Below are 17,713 nucleotides of genomic sequence, written 5' to 3' on the forward strand. Positions count from 1 at the left end.
AGTTCTTTAAAACGACAATTAAGTTTTCTTATCTCGTCAGAATATTTTGAAAAATTATTATTTTGCCATTCTTCCAACATTGGAAAATGTTGTGCATTATTATTTTTAAGTTAGCCTTCAAATACCAATAATTTTATTTGGAACGCTTCAATCAAATTGCATCAGTATTGCATCATAAGCATCAGTAATTAAATTATTCTGATTCTGCAACTCCATATTTAAGTGATTCAAGTTTGCCATAATGTCTACCAAGAAACAAAGGTATTGCAACCACTCTTCATTTTTTAATTCTGAAATAGGCATATTCTCCTTGGTTATAAAATAATAAATTTCTTCATGTAACTCAAAAAATCGTCTTAAACCACCTAACATTGGTAAAATAAACAATGTCACTATATGTACTCAGAATCTAATTCAGTGAGGTATGCCTTAAATTGGCAATGCTGAAGATCATCTCTAAATGTAAGCCGTTATCTAACAAACATTTTTTTATGGCTTGGAAAACGTCTTCACCTTTTGTAGAATCTTTCAAGCTTATGAGATTTAATAATTCCTATGTAACCTGGAACGATTTATTAATACCACGAATAAACACTGCCAACTGAGAACTATCTGAAATATCTGTGGTCTCTTCGAAAGCTAAAGAATACGCTTTAAAAATTTAATATGGTCGGCTATTTAAGTTTTATTTCTCCGACGAACAGTTTGAAAAAAATAATATACTCAAAAAAAAATTATCACACGACCGCAAGCCGCACGTAAAGGCGCCGCGGGCCGCACGTAGAGGCGCCCGCGGTTGGCCAGGCCTGCACTACACAATACAAATGTGTATTGATGTGATATGTAATTAACGTAGTAGAATGGTGTTTTTCTATAGTGCATTTTGAAATAATACGTAACCATTACACAACTTTTAGTAGATTTAACCTTTGGTGAACATATTTTATAGAAAAATAAAATTTGACAAGAGTAATTTATACACCTGGTACATTTAGAAAAAATGAAAAACCACTGGACTCGTTACAATGACAAATCCCATCCTACTTGACCAGAACTCCATTCAGTTGTTTCATGAACAAACTCCTCATTCTTCATCCTTCGTGTAGGGCTCAAATCTGTTGTCACTATATATCATTTAAGTCTTAATTCTGAATTCTGCATTTTTTCATGTCGACTTTATGGATATTGGATACTATTTCCAATATCACTTTCAAACGTTTATAAGGTTTATGCTGACACCAATAATTTCGCAGGGAAATTTGGAATGCGGCAAGTACTTTTTTTTAAGTGCACAAGTACTATAAACCCATGCAAGTAATAAAGGGTTTTATACATGTATATGACATAGTAATTAACTGATTTAATTATACAAGCTAATAAGTAATTAGATTTGTTACATTTTCATTAAGTGTCCGCTGTAAAACACTATAAAATCCTTTAGAAATAATACTTTTATATACAATACAAAATAAACTTTTTCAACATATTTTATGTTTAAATAATAATTATGTTTGTTCGCTATCAACTTTTTTCCATACCTTTTACTTTAATCTGAAGCAATTTGTGCAATTTCTGCATTATTTTCTTTGTTGCTTCATTATGTTGCTTCATTTAATTTTATATTCATATTGAATATTGTAGTGCCCTTACATTTTCATTAATAAATTTACAAAATTTATATAAAATTAGTCTTAATGATGAGATGAACAGCTCGTTCCATTAAACATGATTTTCTTATTTTTACTTTGTATTATAAACTGTAATGCGAATTTCTATAATATGTGCATTTATCATAAGTTGTACTACATGAAATTCATTTTTGAATCACTGATATTATGGTTTATGTTTTAATTAAATAAAAATTAAATGTGTTTGAAGTCACTAAAATAAAAATAAGAAATATTAGTCACCTTCTACTTATTTCGTACCAACTATGTACATATACATATACTTATTGTTCCTTTGTCAAGATAAAAATAATGTATCAATTACATCTCTGTGTAATTATCAAATGTAATTGTTTGTATGTACCATCATATTTTGTTAAATGGTGATGTGAAATATTTAAGTTAGTTTTTTGTTTCTTTAAACTTATTATGTAGTCACCTATCTTTTTATGAATAAAATACCATTCCTATCCTTAAAAACCGAAGTTTTATTTGTGTTGGATCATTTATCATTTAATAAAAAAAATCTTGAAAGGGAAACTTTTAATTTTGTTTTTGTTGTTATTGTTCTATTTTTGAGCCTCAAATAACTGGCAGAAGGATGAATGTCATACAGCCTATAAAGTGATCAATCAAGTCAGCCAATGCCAGGTTGTAAACCCTGTAATGTCCATATTTTCATATGCTCTCTGAACGAAGGCTGTCTGTAAAATAAAGTTTCCAATGATTTTTGAAAAGGTATAAACACATTTATTTGCATTGACATGCATAGTTTTGGAAAGCTTAGGCTATTTCCAATTTTCCTACGTAATCACCATTGTGTTTGATGCATTTTTGCAACGCAAATAAATATTGAAGTGTAAAATCACTTCTAATACTAAAGCTAAACACGCTACTATTTTTTTACATCTCATCAAAGATGAAAAGAATCTGGAAGTCTGGGCATTTTCGGGGCTGAAGACCGTCAAAGGCTGGTTTAAGTTATCCTTTTACACACGTAAAGTACTTTTTAAGTATTTGGACACACTCAAAGTGTTGTAAACACGCTACCATTACACCCCTTATTCTTATTTTATTTATCAATCTAGGTGGGTACTGGATAAACGAAAATCTCCAATAAACTAAAATATTGGCGCGTATCATATATATTGTCTATGGGTAATTATTATCTAGTAAGCACTGGCAATATGAATTGTCAATGTGACGTTTAAGACGGTTTAGATATTCATAACCCTAAAAATATCTCAAAACATTTTTTTAAAACACAAAAGTGTTTTATTTTTATTTTATGTAGTAGAATTGCAAGGTAAATCAATTCATTGATTATTTTAAAAATCAAAAATATTTTGAAATTAATAGTTAAATAATGTTTTTCATTTGTATGAATTTACGGAAAAGTTAATAATATTCATATTTTTTACCTGATTTCCCATCACTTATTCCATTTATCTGAACACACAATAATTACTTGTAGTTTAATGATCTCCACCATTTTTTAGCAAATCTACATCTGCAAAAATGGATGAAATTGATTACAAGCTCAAATCCAAGAATGTAATTCTTATAACTGAGGCCGTTGAGAGACTTTTAGAACTAGTTGTGAAAGCATCAGGAGACAGTATAGAGTCGAAAGATACTGTGTGTCCATTGACATTCCTAAAAGACAAATGTACATCTGAAGATCCCGTTGTGAGTCTCACGGCGAGTAGGGGGTTTGTAAGCTTAGTAGCGGGGGGTATTTTAGAAGTTTCACCGGCCATGTCTGCCGCCATGTCCATGCTTCCGTCGGCCAAGTAAGTATTTATAATCATATGCTTATTTTAACCTTCCCCTCCCGGTGATATGTATTTACTACAACTCGAATTTAAAAATGAGAATATCAGTATAAAATATAATAGATACGGGCTCAGAATTTTTTTTATTCCTCCGTAATACTATTACGTGTTACATAAAAGTATTAAAATATAAAGTTATTCATTTGCAGCGACGGAAATAAATCAATTGTAAAATAAATCAGGGACAGAATCGCCAATACACAGATGTTTCTCAGAGTATGCGTGCGTGCCGCACTTTACGCACACGCCTTCATAATGTTTCAGAAGATCTCATTTTAGTTGATGTATTTTTTTTCTTCTTTAGGTACTTTCAGAGCTAACATTACAAAATTGATACATTTTAACTTCAACTATGGTCAACAAAAGCAACATTTAGGAATATTCACATTTTTCCCGTTTTTAAATCACATTTTCATATTGTGTACAAAATACATATCACCGGAGCGCGCGGAAGTTTTTAGCATCGTAAGGGAAGGGTTAAAATCATTTTGAAATTTTTATTTATTTATTGCAAATCTAAATTTTACTAGCACCTCTAAGTAAGGTGACCATTTTTTTCAAAGCAAAAACCAGTACACGTTTAAAAACCCAACGCACAGATTTTTCAGGAGGGGGGGGGTGGGGTTATTTGGCAGTTGATCTCGACATATCAAAATCGGTATTTATCCATCATTTATCGAATTACTAATTACTGCAATTACAATACCTACCTTTTATTTTTAAATCATCGATCGATAAAACAAGATATATTAAACATTTACATATGTATAAGGTTTTTTCACAGTTGTCTTAGCAATAATAATGTTATTAATCTAATATATAATCAGTGGCTGAGTCAGCCAGAACAATACTTAGATATGGGTAAATCTGTACTGGTTTTATTTTCCAACTGACCAGGACTAATGCCAAAGAAACCAGTACCGTACTGATAAAACCAGTAAGAATGGTCACCTTATTCTAAGGCAGTGTTCCGCCGCATGTGTGTCGCGGCACACTGGTGTACCGTGGTGTTTAGTTGGTGTGCTGCGGAAAAAAAGTCACTTACCGATAAATGAGCAAGAAGAATTCATGGAACTAAAAACTGAAATTGTTCAGAAGAAAAAACAGAGCTAGCACATTTTGGCTGCATATAAAAAATGAATATCCACTGCTTTCAAAGCGTGCTATTGCAATTCTTTTACCAGTTGCCACGACTTACTTGTGCGAATTAAAATTTTCGATTCTGAGTGCTATTAAATAATAAAAAAAAGAGAATGCATGAGGATGATCAACGAAGAGATGAGAGCAGCCTTATCAACAATGGCTCCAAATTTTGATCGCTTGAGCTACTGCTTAACTGTAAACAGGCTTAGATATTGCATTAAACATAATATTTAATATATCACTCACTCCTTTCAAGAACGTCATAAATCAAAAAACTTGATTTTTCAGGAGAACGTTTTTAAAGTTCAAACATAAAATACAATGTATTAAAAATAAATATCAAGCCACTTATTTTACTTTTTACTGTGAAACAGATCTTTTTAGGTAAAACCTGAATATTTTTTAACAATTTGTAAAATATTTAGTGTATGTAAAAAAATAATTAAATAATACATTTTCTTCAAAATGCAAAAATAACACTTTCTGCCCTGTAGCGGGTAAATATTAAGTTAAAAATATGCCTCATTTGCTGGGATATAGTACACTTTCTGGGCATTACGAAAACATGCACAACTCAAAATTGACGATTTTTGATTTATGACGTTCTTGAAAGGAGTGAGCGATATGTTTTGGCATTATATTAATTTTAATAATTAATCAATATTTAATTAACTTTGTTTTTTTTCTTTGGTGTACCTCTAAAATTTCTTGATTTGGTGTACCTTGAACAGAAAAAGTTTGTGGAACACTGTTCTAAGGGATTTCTGTATGCTATAACTTAAGCTGTATAACCAGTCTGATGATGTCGGTAACGACGAAACCCGGTCGCTGGTCAAATAAAAAAGTGGAAAAGCTAAAAATATTGGTTTTAATCTAATAATAAATTAAGCTGTATAATTACATTTTAAATTCTTCAACACGATGAACGCCATGTGAGTTATATTTAACGCACGCTGTGTTTGGTCAAGAGGTTTCGTGAGTTAAATATAACTCCAATCATAGATTGGATTTTATTTTCTGGGAATTGGATATGCTTCACGTTTGCCATGTAATGTAAATGTATGCACTTTCTGTGTGACCCCCAGATTTTTCTCTGAAAACAAACACTTGGCATTGCATTGAAATGAAGATACAATTTTAGGTGAAAGTTACTTTATTTTTCAGAGAAAAGAAATGAAAACTAATGAATGTTTTTAAAATATTTATGAAATATAGCATAAATATTTTTAAATCCTCATAATCATATTTTTATTGCTCTGTGTTTCATGAAAAAACGTCAATATAAAAAAAAGAACCACAGCCTTCACATTTGTATGTAGTCTGTTTACAGCTGTGGCCCTTAAGGATTTTTTTTCTAACTAGGTAGCCAATATGTTAATTGAAATAATACTTGCATATTAAATTATATATTTTATTTTGTATTTATTTTGATTTATTTATGGATTGTTATATGTTTCAGAAATTTCTCTGCTATGACTTCAATAATATCAAGTATTCTTGCACTAATAGCAGAACAGGAAATTACTTCTGAATCACAATATGTTTGTAACTGGTCTCTTGTTTCGCCTCAACATCCTTTGGTTATGGTTTTACAACGACTGCCAGCCGCTGTTGATAGCATTCTCAGTGAAGTGGAATCTATGTGTCTCTTTAATGTTAAGTAAGTTTCAATTTCTTTGATATTATATTCAATATAAATGAGTTCTTTACGGTAATGGTCAGTGCTAAATTTTTTAAATAGTTTAAAAACCATTTCTATTCGATACCCAAGAGTGGCCAAGTTTCGAGACACAAATAAAAGTGCAAAGTGAGCTTTAATTTTTTTTATTTCTATATACCAAAAGAGATTTAGAGTGAGATGTGAATAGCATCGCTCGTTTTCTGGAATGAATATACCTAATTCACACACTGGCGCAATACTGATTGTATTGGTAAATTTATTATTAATTTTCACAAAGTATCTCGAATATGGCAGATGAGTGATAATTATTAAATTATTATGAATATTATTCTATAATTCAATGCGAAAACATATTATTGATGGATACCTGAAATCTAAATGCAGTATTTATTATATTTATAGAGATATTTAAGTTATTAGAAGCAATGTGTACTACTTACAAATCACAGGGTTAAGAACTTGACATTATCTTTGAAATTTTCTAGATTGTCCACCGGAAGCCTAGAATTAATGAGACCGGTATTTATGTGGATCATTTGTGATCCAAATGAAAATCAATCCATTCAAACTTATAACAGAGCCATTAACATTTTGCTTTCATCAGAGAAATGTACTGGACAAATTCCACTTATAATAGAATGTTTAGGATGGCAACAGGTATGAATAAAGTCACTTTTTTTTGCATTTATTAAAATGACGATAAGCGTTATGATTTTCACATCTGTTAACACTTTAAAAACTTCGTTATTATTTTGTGGTAGGAACCACAATTGTACATATCAGTTTTCATCGCCAACTTTTTTTGGACCTGTATCTGTATATGTCTTAGATGTAGGTGTAAAATTTCTGTAAATCCTATAAATAGATTTTAAAAAGGTTTTTATAAAAATATTCATTATTTATTTTATTTCAATACTTACAATTTTCTTTTTTAGAAGGTTGGTTGAACAGATCATATTCCAATATTTAAAATGTGGAAAAATATTGTAATTTATTGTTAATTTGTATACTGAGAATGCATATTTTATTTTAATAATTGAACTGTAAATACAATTGAGTAAAATTCTAAAAATATTTCGCTTTATTTAAAGTATGCATTTATTAAAGTATTTTATTTTTATTTTGAAATCTTTGTTTTCTGAAGAATAAAACTTCCTGGTTTGTTTATGCCGCTAATATTTTCATTGTCACAGGCAAATTACTGGTCAAAGCGGACATATTGCATGCTGACAGCAGTTTTAGAGTGGGCTATTTCTATCAAGAATAATGAATTTATGTGCTGTGCTATTTTGGCTTTGGGGAACATGGCAGTCAACATAATTCTTTCTGGTGAAGACCCTAGACCCTGTTTCACCGTCATCCTTAAAGCCTTGAATTGTTTAGGCGCTGAGATTTCTTCTGAAGTCTTGCTTAGTATTCTCTCAGAAGGTATCTTGGTGTGTCCCCTGCCATATTTGAATGACCTGTTCATCTTATGTAAGTATTGATTATGACGAGAATTTTTTTTCAATGTTAATAATTTGACATCTGTTTTTTTTTTAATCTTTGCACTAAAACTTTTTTTCTCAAAGTAAAATTTGTTAGTCTTTTCCTTAATGCAGTTCATAATAAGCACATTTGTGAAGCATGTATTCAGTCTCAGGTTTAAATCCCATAAAAAATGTACATTACATTTTTCACTATATTAATTGTCTATATTACCCTGGCCTGACGCTTGAAGCGCAAGACTAGTTACCTTGCTTACATGCAGATAATACTTGTCAAACTATTTTTTTATTATATCATTTATTTAAGTGATTTTAATGAAACCAAGTCAAAAGAATATTCAAAAGAGTTGTCATGACTATATAAATACTTTATTAAAAACTTAATTGTGCTTTTTTTAAGTCCAGAAAAAAAAGAATGTTTTTAGCAATATTATAAAACAATTTGAAAAACAAAGTGATAGAACTCTTAGAGTTATGAACCATTTAAAACCGTTGAACCTTATTTCAAAATGACATTAATTGACTTGGTCAGGCTTTTGCAGTATACTCACAATAATTAATAATATATAGTTATATTAAAATTTCTTTTTTAAATTTTCAGGCAAAAGCGTCCATAAATTATGCGAGTCCTCAATATCAGAGTACATACTTGCATCGGCACTACTGCAATGGCTCTATTACCCCACAACATTATCATCTGATGCTACAGAAACAGCTAGGGAAATGTTGGATTGCATTCTAAAGCGCCCATTTAAACCCACCTCTCAATTTACATCAAAATTAAATTTAGGCAAAATATTTAACTTTTTCAAATTAACACACAGCCGGATTTATAAAGTTACCGAGTTGATTATTTCTCACACCAAACTGGCTTCAGACAATGTAATGTTCAAATTCTGGATCAAGCAACTGGACGAGTCCAGTAATGTTGATATTAAATACCAAATTGTGCTTTACTTGTACTCACTTTTAATACATAAATATAAATGTAAAGAGGTTAGTATGAACAAGTTGACTATCCTCAAAGTACTGCGTGATGTGGTGGAATACAAGAAAGAAGTTGGTGCCGGAATGTTGCCTGTAGTTTTAAATAGCCTGAAATATTCTAAGGAGCCAGCCGACATTATCCAACTGCTGCGAGGAATCGTCCACCTCTCCATTTCAAAAGTGAGTGCCGGTTTTTTTGTTTTTAAATATTTTTGATCAGTTTAAAGTATTTTCAATAAAAAATTGCATCTTTATATGTATATAAACATGATTTTCTAAAACGAAGCACCGAATATCTACATATTTGTAAATACATATTTTTTTTTCAGGAAAATGTTCCTTTGATAGTCCAGATATTGGAGAACTTTCGCCATGACAAGGTTTTTCCAAAATCAACCCTTATTGACCTATACACATTATTAGTCGACAATCAAACAAGATGCTATCCGTACTTACAAGATCTTTTAATTGATAATAAATCTTCAACTACTGATTACGATTGGGAGATCCTCACAGCAAAAGCAACAGCTGTAAAACAAATTTGTCAAGAAAGGTATCTATAAGACGTTGCTACATAATATTCTTATGATCTTTAAAACTAAAAAATAATTATAAAAATTATGTGCATTAAATCTCTAGAATATATTTTATTCTTACAGCTTAATAGAAATTTATGTATCAACATGCAAAATTAAAATATTTGTAATAGATTTATATTATCCACTGACACTTCGTGATGGAATTGCATTTTTAATTTATTATTAGATTAAAACCAATATTTTTAGCTTTTCCACTTTTTTATTTGACCAGCGACCGGGTTTCGTCGTTACAGACATCAAAATGTCTGATGATGTCTGTAACGACGAAACCCGGTCGCTGGTCAAATAAAAAAGTGGAAAAGCTAAAAATATTGGTTTTAATCTAATAATAAATTAAAATATTTGTATTGTTACCATTAAGAAATTTCTGTGTTTATAATTTTTTCTCTTTTAAATAACCTTTCGATGGAAAGGACTGCTCTCCTAAAACTAGTAATGTCAATTTGAAACCATAAAATAACAATACTTTTAACACCAACAAAAAAGTTAAATAAGTAATTAGAACTCTTATAAAGGTTATGCCAAAACTATTAGTCATTTGACTAAAAATTACCAAAACTGTTTGAATATTATGTTTTGTTATTGACTTTCTTCAAATCATCAGGGCCGACAACTACGGGGCAGAAATGGTACCCATAATATCAGGGCTTTTGAACCGCTGCACCGATAGCAGTTCTGCAACTGCATATTGCTTGACATTGGATGCCTTGAAGGCGTTGTGGCAAGCTCGGATAGTAGCTCCCGCTAGCACTTGGAGAGCCCTAGCTCCCAAGATTGGCAAAGATAAAAGACCAAGTGTCCAAGTCAGGTAAGAATCTCCTGAAATTATTTACTTTCATGCAATCTTTTATCAATTATTATAAATGTCTCCATTGACAGCACTTCATACTTTTATATAAATTTCAAAAAAATTAAGCAGTATTCACATTGCTCCCATTTAATCTTGTTATAAAAAATAATTCAAATTTTAAAATAAAATATATTTATGGATTTTTTTTCGATTAACTCTTACCACTCTGTAGGCCAGACATTCTGGCCCATATGATTCTAGTAGGCAGCTCCGTGGGCCACGATATCTGGCCCGGCGCAGGTATAAGTTTAGTCACTGATTTCTCTATCACTCAAGTATATTCTACCAAAAAATATTTGAGATATATGCGGTTAATCATCGCAAAATATTGAATTAACCAACATTTCTGCAATAAAACTTTCCATAACTTAGATATAATCTAGGAAAAATAGATTATCATTTTGGGTGATAGAATATTTGTCATACGCTAATATTTTTTGGGTTACAGTCGATAGTCAGTCGTTATCTTTCATTTATGACGGTTCTCCAAGGATACTCCCACTTTTTGTGACCATATTTTTTCGTTTTGTGGAGCTATTATATTTCAAAATTTTGTGATATTAGTGTTAGTAGTTAAAATAACAGAAACCCCCCCCCCCCTCAACAGACTCAGTTCACACGAGTCTCCAAGACCAATTAAAGACTCCCAAGTATCATTATCATTTTCATGTCATTATCTAGTCTGTATAAACACCCTTCAGGTAAAATGGCACTGCATAAATTATCCAAATTTATTATTTTTATTAATGAAGGAAATACATATTTTTAAAAAGTGTTTTTAAGTATTTAGGTGTGCCACATAATAAAATATACTAAAACGATATGTACCCTACAGATATTTCTTTACAGTTTTTTACCCATTATTTGGATAGTTTATTAATTTAATTATTGCCTTTTTTATTCAAGTGTTTGCAACCTTTTATCCGAAGTCCCCAAACTATACATTGACACGCCAGAATATGATGCATTTGTATCTGAGGTTTTAACCAAACTGTGGAGTTATGTAGTAGACTCAAACTACCCTGAGGTCAGCATAGCGGCTCTACGGGCACTGTCAAACTTCAAGGTCAATACCATGAGACTTAACCAAGTTCCTGAGATATACCGCAAAGGAGTCCAACTGCCTGCTGCTTACTGTTCTACACCATCTGATGCGGCGAGAAAACCAGAAGATGTCCTCGATTATGTTCCCAGTAAATAGCATAATAATAATTGATTAGCTTTTATTCATTGTAACGATGGATTCATCAATTTTCTCAAAACTGTAAACAAATACTTAAATAAATAACCCTTCTTCATCCACAGTCCTACTTTGCTGTGACCAAAATTTTTAAAAAAGGATTTATATATGTATTGTTTTCTACAGATATATTTATATATGTATTGTTTTCTTTTCGGCAGCTTAGATAACCATTTGCGAAATTCAAACTTCTTCAAATGGAACTCTACAATTTCGATTTTTGAATATTTACTTAATAATAAAAATGTAGAAATTAAATAAAAATGGAATTGTATGCTTCCACGATATTGACAGAGTATCATTAATGTGAATAATGATTACTTTATAGAATAAATCATTCATACTTAAAAAATTAAACCTGATACATACTATGTTGGGATTCCTCTTAATTAGATTTAGTTTAGAGACCTCTGTTTAGTCACCCTGCATTTGTATTGATAGGGTTCTAATATGTAGGCACCACGGCAGCTATATCTGATTAATTCCAATTTCAGAAAATATGGACTTAAATCACTTCTATGAGTATCACATATAGATGCTGATTTTAAGTTCTTATACATTTTACAATTGTAGGTGAGTGTTGGGGCAACCTATTCAAATACACAAACCAGGCAGCTCTGGAGGGTGTGTCGGACATGTGTCACACTCTTATGGACAAGGAAGTGCGAGAATATCGCAGTGGAGTCTACGGTCTAATTGATGGGCAGGAATCCCGTGGCGAGCCCCAGACAGCCACTTACCTCCCAACGGCCAGTGTGGTCAGGGGACTAATGGAGTTTATCAGACGCGAGGTACTAATAACATTACATTCTCAAATAAAAAACAGACACCTTCTATTTTCCTGAAGTAACTATAGACAAGTATTTTATGTTTTAAATTTGGATTCTGCAGAGTTTTTACATAAGGTTTTTAGAATTTGTGAGATTGGTTGTTAGAATTAAATTCTATATGAGTAAGGCTCCTTAATATATTTGGGTTAAATGGAAATGTTTATATGTATGTGGCTGTCTTATTTTCTATTTTCTGTTAAACCTAGCTGCAAATAGACCTGTAATTACTGATAGTAGTTTCCGATATTCAGTAACGAGTTCAACCAATTTCTGTAAGCTCGGGCAAACGTCCCAACTCAGTCAACTACCTGCTGTTATATTTATTTGTGAACAAACGTATCAAAAGATCCTAGTTGTTTTACTAGAGTCCACACTGCTCTGCAAAATTATCCACTGGTAAAGAAAATGGTTGTCAAATTAGGCAATATGAGTGGCCATATGATATTGCCGAATTTTGACAATACGTATCCCAAAGCATTTGACTCAAAATAATTATAAAAGAATTTCTCCTTACTTTTTGTATACATCGATCACTCCAAAACAAATTGTACGCATCCGAACTTAATGTAAAAATAAATTGTCAAAAATTGGTGATACTTTTTACTCTTTACTTATCATGTTCATCCATTAGTAATAAGGGATCCTTAACAGAGTATAGACACCATATCGCTCACTTCTTTCAACAACGTCATATATCAAAGATCGTAAATTTTAAGTTGTGCATGTTTTCAGAATGTCCAGAAAATGTACTATATCCCAGCAAAAGCGGCATATTTTGAACTTAATATTTATCCGCTACAGGGCAGAAAGTGTTGTTTTTGCATTTTGAAGAAAAGTTATTGTTTAATTATTTTTTGAAATTTACTAAATATTTTTCAAATGGAGAAAAAACATTCAGGTTTTACCTAAAAAGATCTGTTGCACAGTAAAAAGTTCAAGAAGTGGCTTGATATTTATTTTCAATACATTTTATTATATTTTTAACTTTAAAAATGATCTAAAAAATCAAGTTTTTTGATATATGACATTGCTGAAATGAGTGAGCGATATCGGCTGTCTAGTAGAGTCTACTTAGTCCAAAAATGCAAAAAAAACGTACTACAAAAAAAATGTCCTTTACTGTGTTTTAAATTTGGACAGCCGATATATCAAAGACACAATACGGCTGTCAAACTTAAAATATAGTAAGGGACATTTTTTTTACACTAAGTAGAATCTACTTAGTCCAAAAATGCAAAAAAAAAACTACTATAAAAAAATGTCCCTTACTGTGTTTTGAGTTTAGACAGCCGAATAGCTGAGAGTAGTGAATCTAATTTAAATCATAATGACGTCAGGTATGACAAAAGAATAGTAAAAATCACTGTCAGGAATAATTCAGATCATTTTATCCTGTCAGTCAATCAGCCCGACCTTTGACTGCCCGCCCGAGGCCTTTCTGGACTGCCTGCAGTGCCTGGGACGGGCGCGTGCGCGCCTGCTGCCGCCCATACAGTGGAACTTCCTGGTGGACGTGATGGGGCGAGGCCAGCACATGTGCGGCGCCGTGCTCACCCTCGCTGCGCGCCAGGCCGCTATCTCCGGCACTGCTCTCCGCTTCCTACAAAACTACCTCCCAGAACTGCCCATCGTTAAGGAAAAAGTAAGGGAATTAACTTTATTTTATGTATATTCAAATTTTTGTACACAAATACTGGATTCAACCCTTGGCCCATTGACAACAGCTGGAGGCGCGTTGCAGGAGCCTGGGTGAGGACCTATCCAACATCGAATCCGTAATAGTTCATAAGGAACTGTCACGAGAGGTAGTATCATACATGATAAAAATAGTGAAGGACATTGGTAACATAAACCAAAGTAGGACACAAAATGCCGAACCCTCTTCTAGTGGAACGGAAGGTCTGCTGATGACAGTCAACAGTCCGCCTTCTCCTGAGGAGTGCAACGTGGTTTCCTCCCAGCAATGAGCAAATGCTGAGAAGTTCCTGTTTGGCCCACACTAGATTATCCCTCCTGTTCCCAACACAGATTCAAATAAAAACATATTTAATTAGCTAGAAGAAACAAAAATCCATTAAATGATCTATAAACCTTGTACATAATAAGCAAGGTAAATAATAAATGCAATTTCCCTACTAAAAAAAAAACCCTTGACCCATTGTCACTAAGATATTATAGATTTTATTTTACAGAAAAGTTTCAACAGATGATGACAGGAAATTCAGGAAGTCGTTACATATTACTGATTGATAGAAAAGTATTTAAGGGACTTTTATTCATTTTATTTTTATTTAAGGAGTGTCAATTCATTCTGCATTATATTTTTATTACAATCTGTTTTATCATAATGAGTTTTTTATCAAAATTAGTTTGATAATGGTAAATTTACTAAGCGATGTAACATTGAATGAAAAGCGGAATGTTTGTAAGAAATTGAATTTTTAAAATTTTTGTTGATGACGGTGTCTGTATAAGTTGGTTTATGAAAAATATTAAAATCTATTTTGTTATTTTAAATATTTAATAGTGGTTATATACTAACATTTTGTAAAAATGACGGACCACTAAGTAAATGCTATAAATATTTAAAAATATTAACAATACTTGATGTGTTTGATTTAATCATCATAAAAACAAGGAATATTTTTGTTAGTTTCGTAATTTTAGAATCTACTTTGACACTGATTTTGGAAATGAAAAACATCCCGGATAATCCCTTTTCTAATGTTCGATTGTTGATAAGACTGTTTTAAACATTTATGATAATAATATTTTTTTGTTTCATTACAGGAAGAGGAAATGAGTCAAATTATTCAAATACTTCCAATATTGTGTAAAAATGTTCAAAGTAATTTCTTCGGAGATACTCTGTGGAAAATAGCGGAACATGCTGTGCTCAACCATGACTCTATATGTGAAAGTAAAGGTGATATTAAGTGCGATATGGTAACACTTATGAAAACAGTTACAGCATCCCTCAACAGTGAGAACATCTCTGAGGATAGTAGGAATATGCTCTCTGGATTAGTTGAGCATTATTTTGAGAACTTAAATTGTGATGACAAGGTGTGTATCGTTTAGATTAACAATTTATCGATTGTATGGGAAATACTGTGTGAGACTAAAAACACATTTGTTTGCTAAATCATTTCCACCATAATATTTTCCCCAATGAATTCACCGTGAAGCGCCCTTGAGGTATTTTTTTTACGAAAATGGCGCTTTATAAGTTATCCAAATTTATTATTATTATTAATACATAGAACTGCAGTAGGCTTTTAATTTACTTGATTGATGGTGAAAAAATAAATTTATTGTAATACCTGAGTAATATATGAGTAATATGTGAGTCGTGACCACCATTGTAGTACTATTAGATTCCACCTTCCATTTTGAAGCCTCGCTACGCAGCCGGCATAATCCCACTTCACCTATATTTAAGCTTGACATAGTCAACCATAGTTTTTGTGATGTCTGCACCCTTGGTATTTTGCTTTATTCACTCATTAAATTTTCTCAAGGATATACCTAACATTTCTTATTTTATAGCTCTGTGAAACAGTTTTGTATCGGTTAAATATCTACCAATAGTAAAAACATCTTTAAACCAAGCGGAATCGTTCAATCACAGTTTTTTTTGCGATTTCATTCTTTTAGTTCTGGCCACTGGTCGTCGAAGCCTGTGGAGAGTTGTCCTCAGAGTATCTAGAGAGGATGACTTCACCAAGCAGCTGGTGGGAGGTATCGGGAGAAATGCTCCGTAAGTCCTGCTGCATAAGGGCCCATATGGCTCGCACGAGTCAGCAAGAGTGCCCCTTACTCTGGCTAAATGAAATAATCGATGCTGCCATTAATATGCCTAGGTAAATTTCTACCACTATACAATTTTTTTTAAATTTATATTTACTCTTATTTTTAATTTGTTCTCAAAATCTTATAAAAAATACATCATGGCCTTTCCAATTTGATTATCAAAAAACATAGGACATGTCAAAAAAAATTAGATGATAAGTATGCATCTTTTTATCAAAAACTAAACAAGGCAGTTTATAATATGTATGCCAAAAACTAACTAACCATCATGCCACTTCGCTGCAGGAGTAGGCAGCAGGCGGAGAGAATAAATGCCACACTACTCTTGTCTTTGCAAACAATCTTGGCCTCTTCCACATTCATGCATCTCCTTATGCATACCCGCTGACTCCTAATCTGAACACTTTCAAATATTTGAAATACTTGATCATATCAAGTTTTCTCAGTCTTCCTCTGCTTGTGTTTCTATGCTTTACTTACGTATTTCTTACTATGTATAAGTATTTAACACTTTTTCCTTCTTTATATTATTACAGGGAACATGCTTTCGTCTTACAAAATATTTGTCCTGTACTGATGAAAACTAAATGTGATCATATTCCTACTAAGGATTGGCTCTTGCAGCTTCTCGCTAGAACACAAGTTCATATGGCAGAGTAAGTTTAAAGTTCTTCTTTTTTTTATCCATGCTATACCTGCTAAAAATAAAATAATATTAATCTTTATTTATTTTCAGAAAATCATCTACAGAACTATCATCTTCCTTTCTTTGTGACGTGGTCATCCTAAGTGTTCTGATGTTTACAAACTATTATGTGTTTACTTGGAGAAATATAGATGCAATAATTACCTCTAAAGCCCTCAGACTAAGCATGTTTCCGCAAGCCATGTCATTTTTACTTGTACAGACAAAGTGGTCAGATGTTAATGGTCAGGTAATGAACTTTTATTATTTTCTTAAAATTTATCACTCCTCTTCACTTATTTGAAATTAATACATTGTTGAAAAATATTTTTTGTATTTGATTCCAGATACTAGAATGGCTTCATTATAGCCGTTTCAATGAAAAACTTCCGACACAATACACAGAAACTTTTTACGCAGCACTTGTTGCTGGGAAGTCTAGCTCTTACTTCAAGAAACAAAATGTGTGGACTAAATTTTTAAGTGTAAAACCAATCATTCAATACATTTGAGTTATGTTTATTTTTTAAGTTCAATAAATATTTTTTCATTCAATATACTTTTATTATACAAAGGAGCAAGAAGAGTAAACCTCTAAATTTATACATATACATTTAGACATCGCTAGGAGTCCACCAAAGCATTTGGACAAAATTTTATTAATTTTATTAATTGACAAAAAAAAGTTAATTATAATCACCCCCTCCTATGCATTTAAAAAAATGAACATGTAAAAAAAAATGCACCATTTTTCGTCCAAGAAAGAGAACATTTTGTACAATGTATTTTTTTTAAATTACCTAACTTCCAAGTGTCTCTGAAATCTAGCTACGGCTTATGCAACACCGCTTATCATGACCCTACTCAGGCTTCGACTTTTTTAGTTTCATAGCCTA

The 17,713-nt window shown here is 31.8% G+C and overlaps 1 protein-coding gene across 1 annotated transcript; it reads left to right on the forward strand.

Annotated features, from left to right (window-relative positions):
• The first annotated feature begins 2,817 nt into the window (after window positions 1–2,817).
• On the forward strand, window positions 2,818–17,372 carry LOC148303964 (focadhesin). Its single transcript, XM_088269070.1, has 16 exons — window positions 2,818–2,973; window positions 3,167–3,460; window positions 6,105–6,305; window positions 6,812–6,983; window positions 7,520–7,802; window positions 8,415–8,980; window positions 9,130–9,353; window positions 10,004–10,207; window positions 11,156–11,442; window positions 12,063–12,280; window positions 13,719–13,961; window positions 15,110–15,385; window positions 15,977–16,182; window positions 16,669–16,788; window positions 16,869–17,067; window positions 17,165–17,372. The coding sequence occupies exons 2-16, from the start codon at window positions 3,186–3,188 to the stop codon at window positions 17,327–17,329; spliced, it is 3,639 nt and encodes a 1,212-aa protein (XP_088125196.1). The 5' UTR covers window positions 2,818–2,973; window positions 3,167–3,185; the 3' UTR covers window positions 17,330–17,372.
• Window positions 17,373–17,713: the final 341 nt, after the last annotated feature.

The sequence above is a fragment of the Brachycentrus maculatus genome, unplaced genomic scaffold (assembly GCF_059751285.1).
Source record: "Brachycentrus maculatus isolate JH-2025_06_01 unplaced genomic scaffold, ASM5975128v1 h1tg000337l, whole genome shotgun sequence".
Classification (NCBI taxonomy): domain Eukaryota; kingdom Metazoa; phylum Arthropoda; class Insecta; order Trichoptera; family Brachycentridae; genus Brachycentrus; species Brachycentrus maculatus.

What these genes read in the sequence shown, in the direction of transcription:
- LOC148303964 (XM_088269070.1), top strand. Translation starts at nt 3,186, where the DNA reads ATGGATGAAATTGATTACAAGCTCAAATCCAAGAATGTAATTCTTATA. An exon ending in ATGTGTCTCTTTAATGTTAA is followed by an intron (nt 6,306 to 6,811) that starts GTAAGTTTCAAT and finishes GAAATTTTCTAG; the next exon opens with ATTGTCCACCGGAAGCCTAG. An exon ending in TGGAGTTTATCAGACGCGAG is followed by an intron (nt 12,281 to 13,718) that starts GTACTAATAACA and finishes TTATCCTGTCAG; the next exon opens with TCAATCAGCCCGACCTTTGA.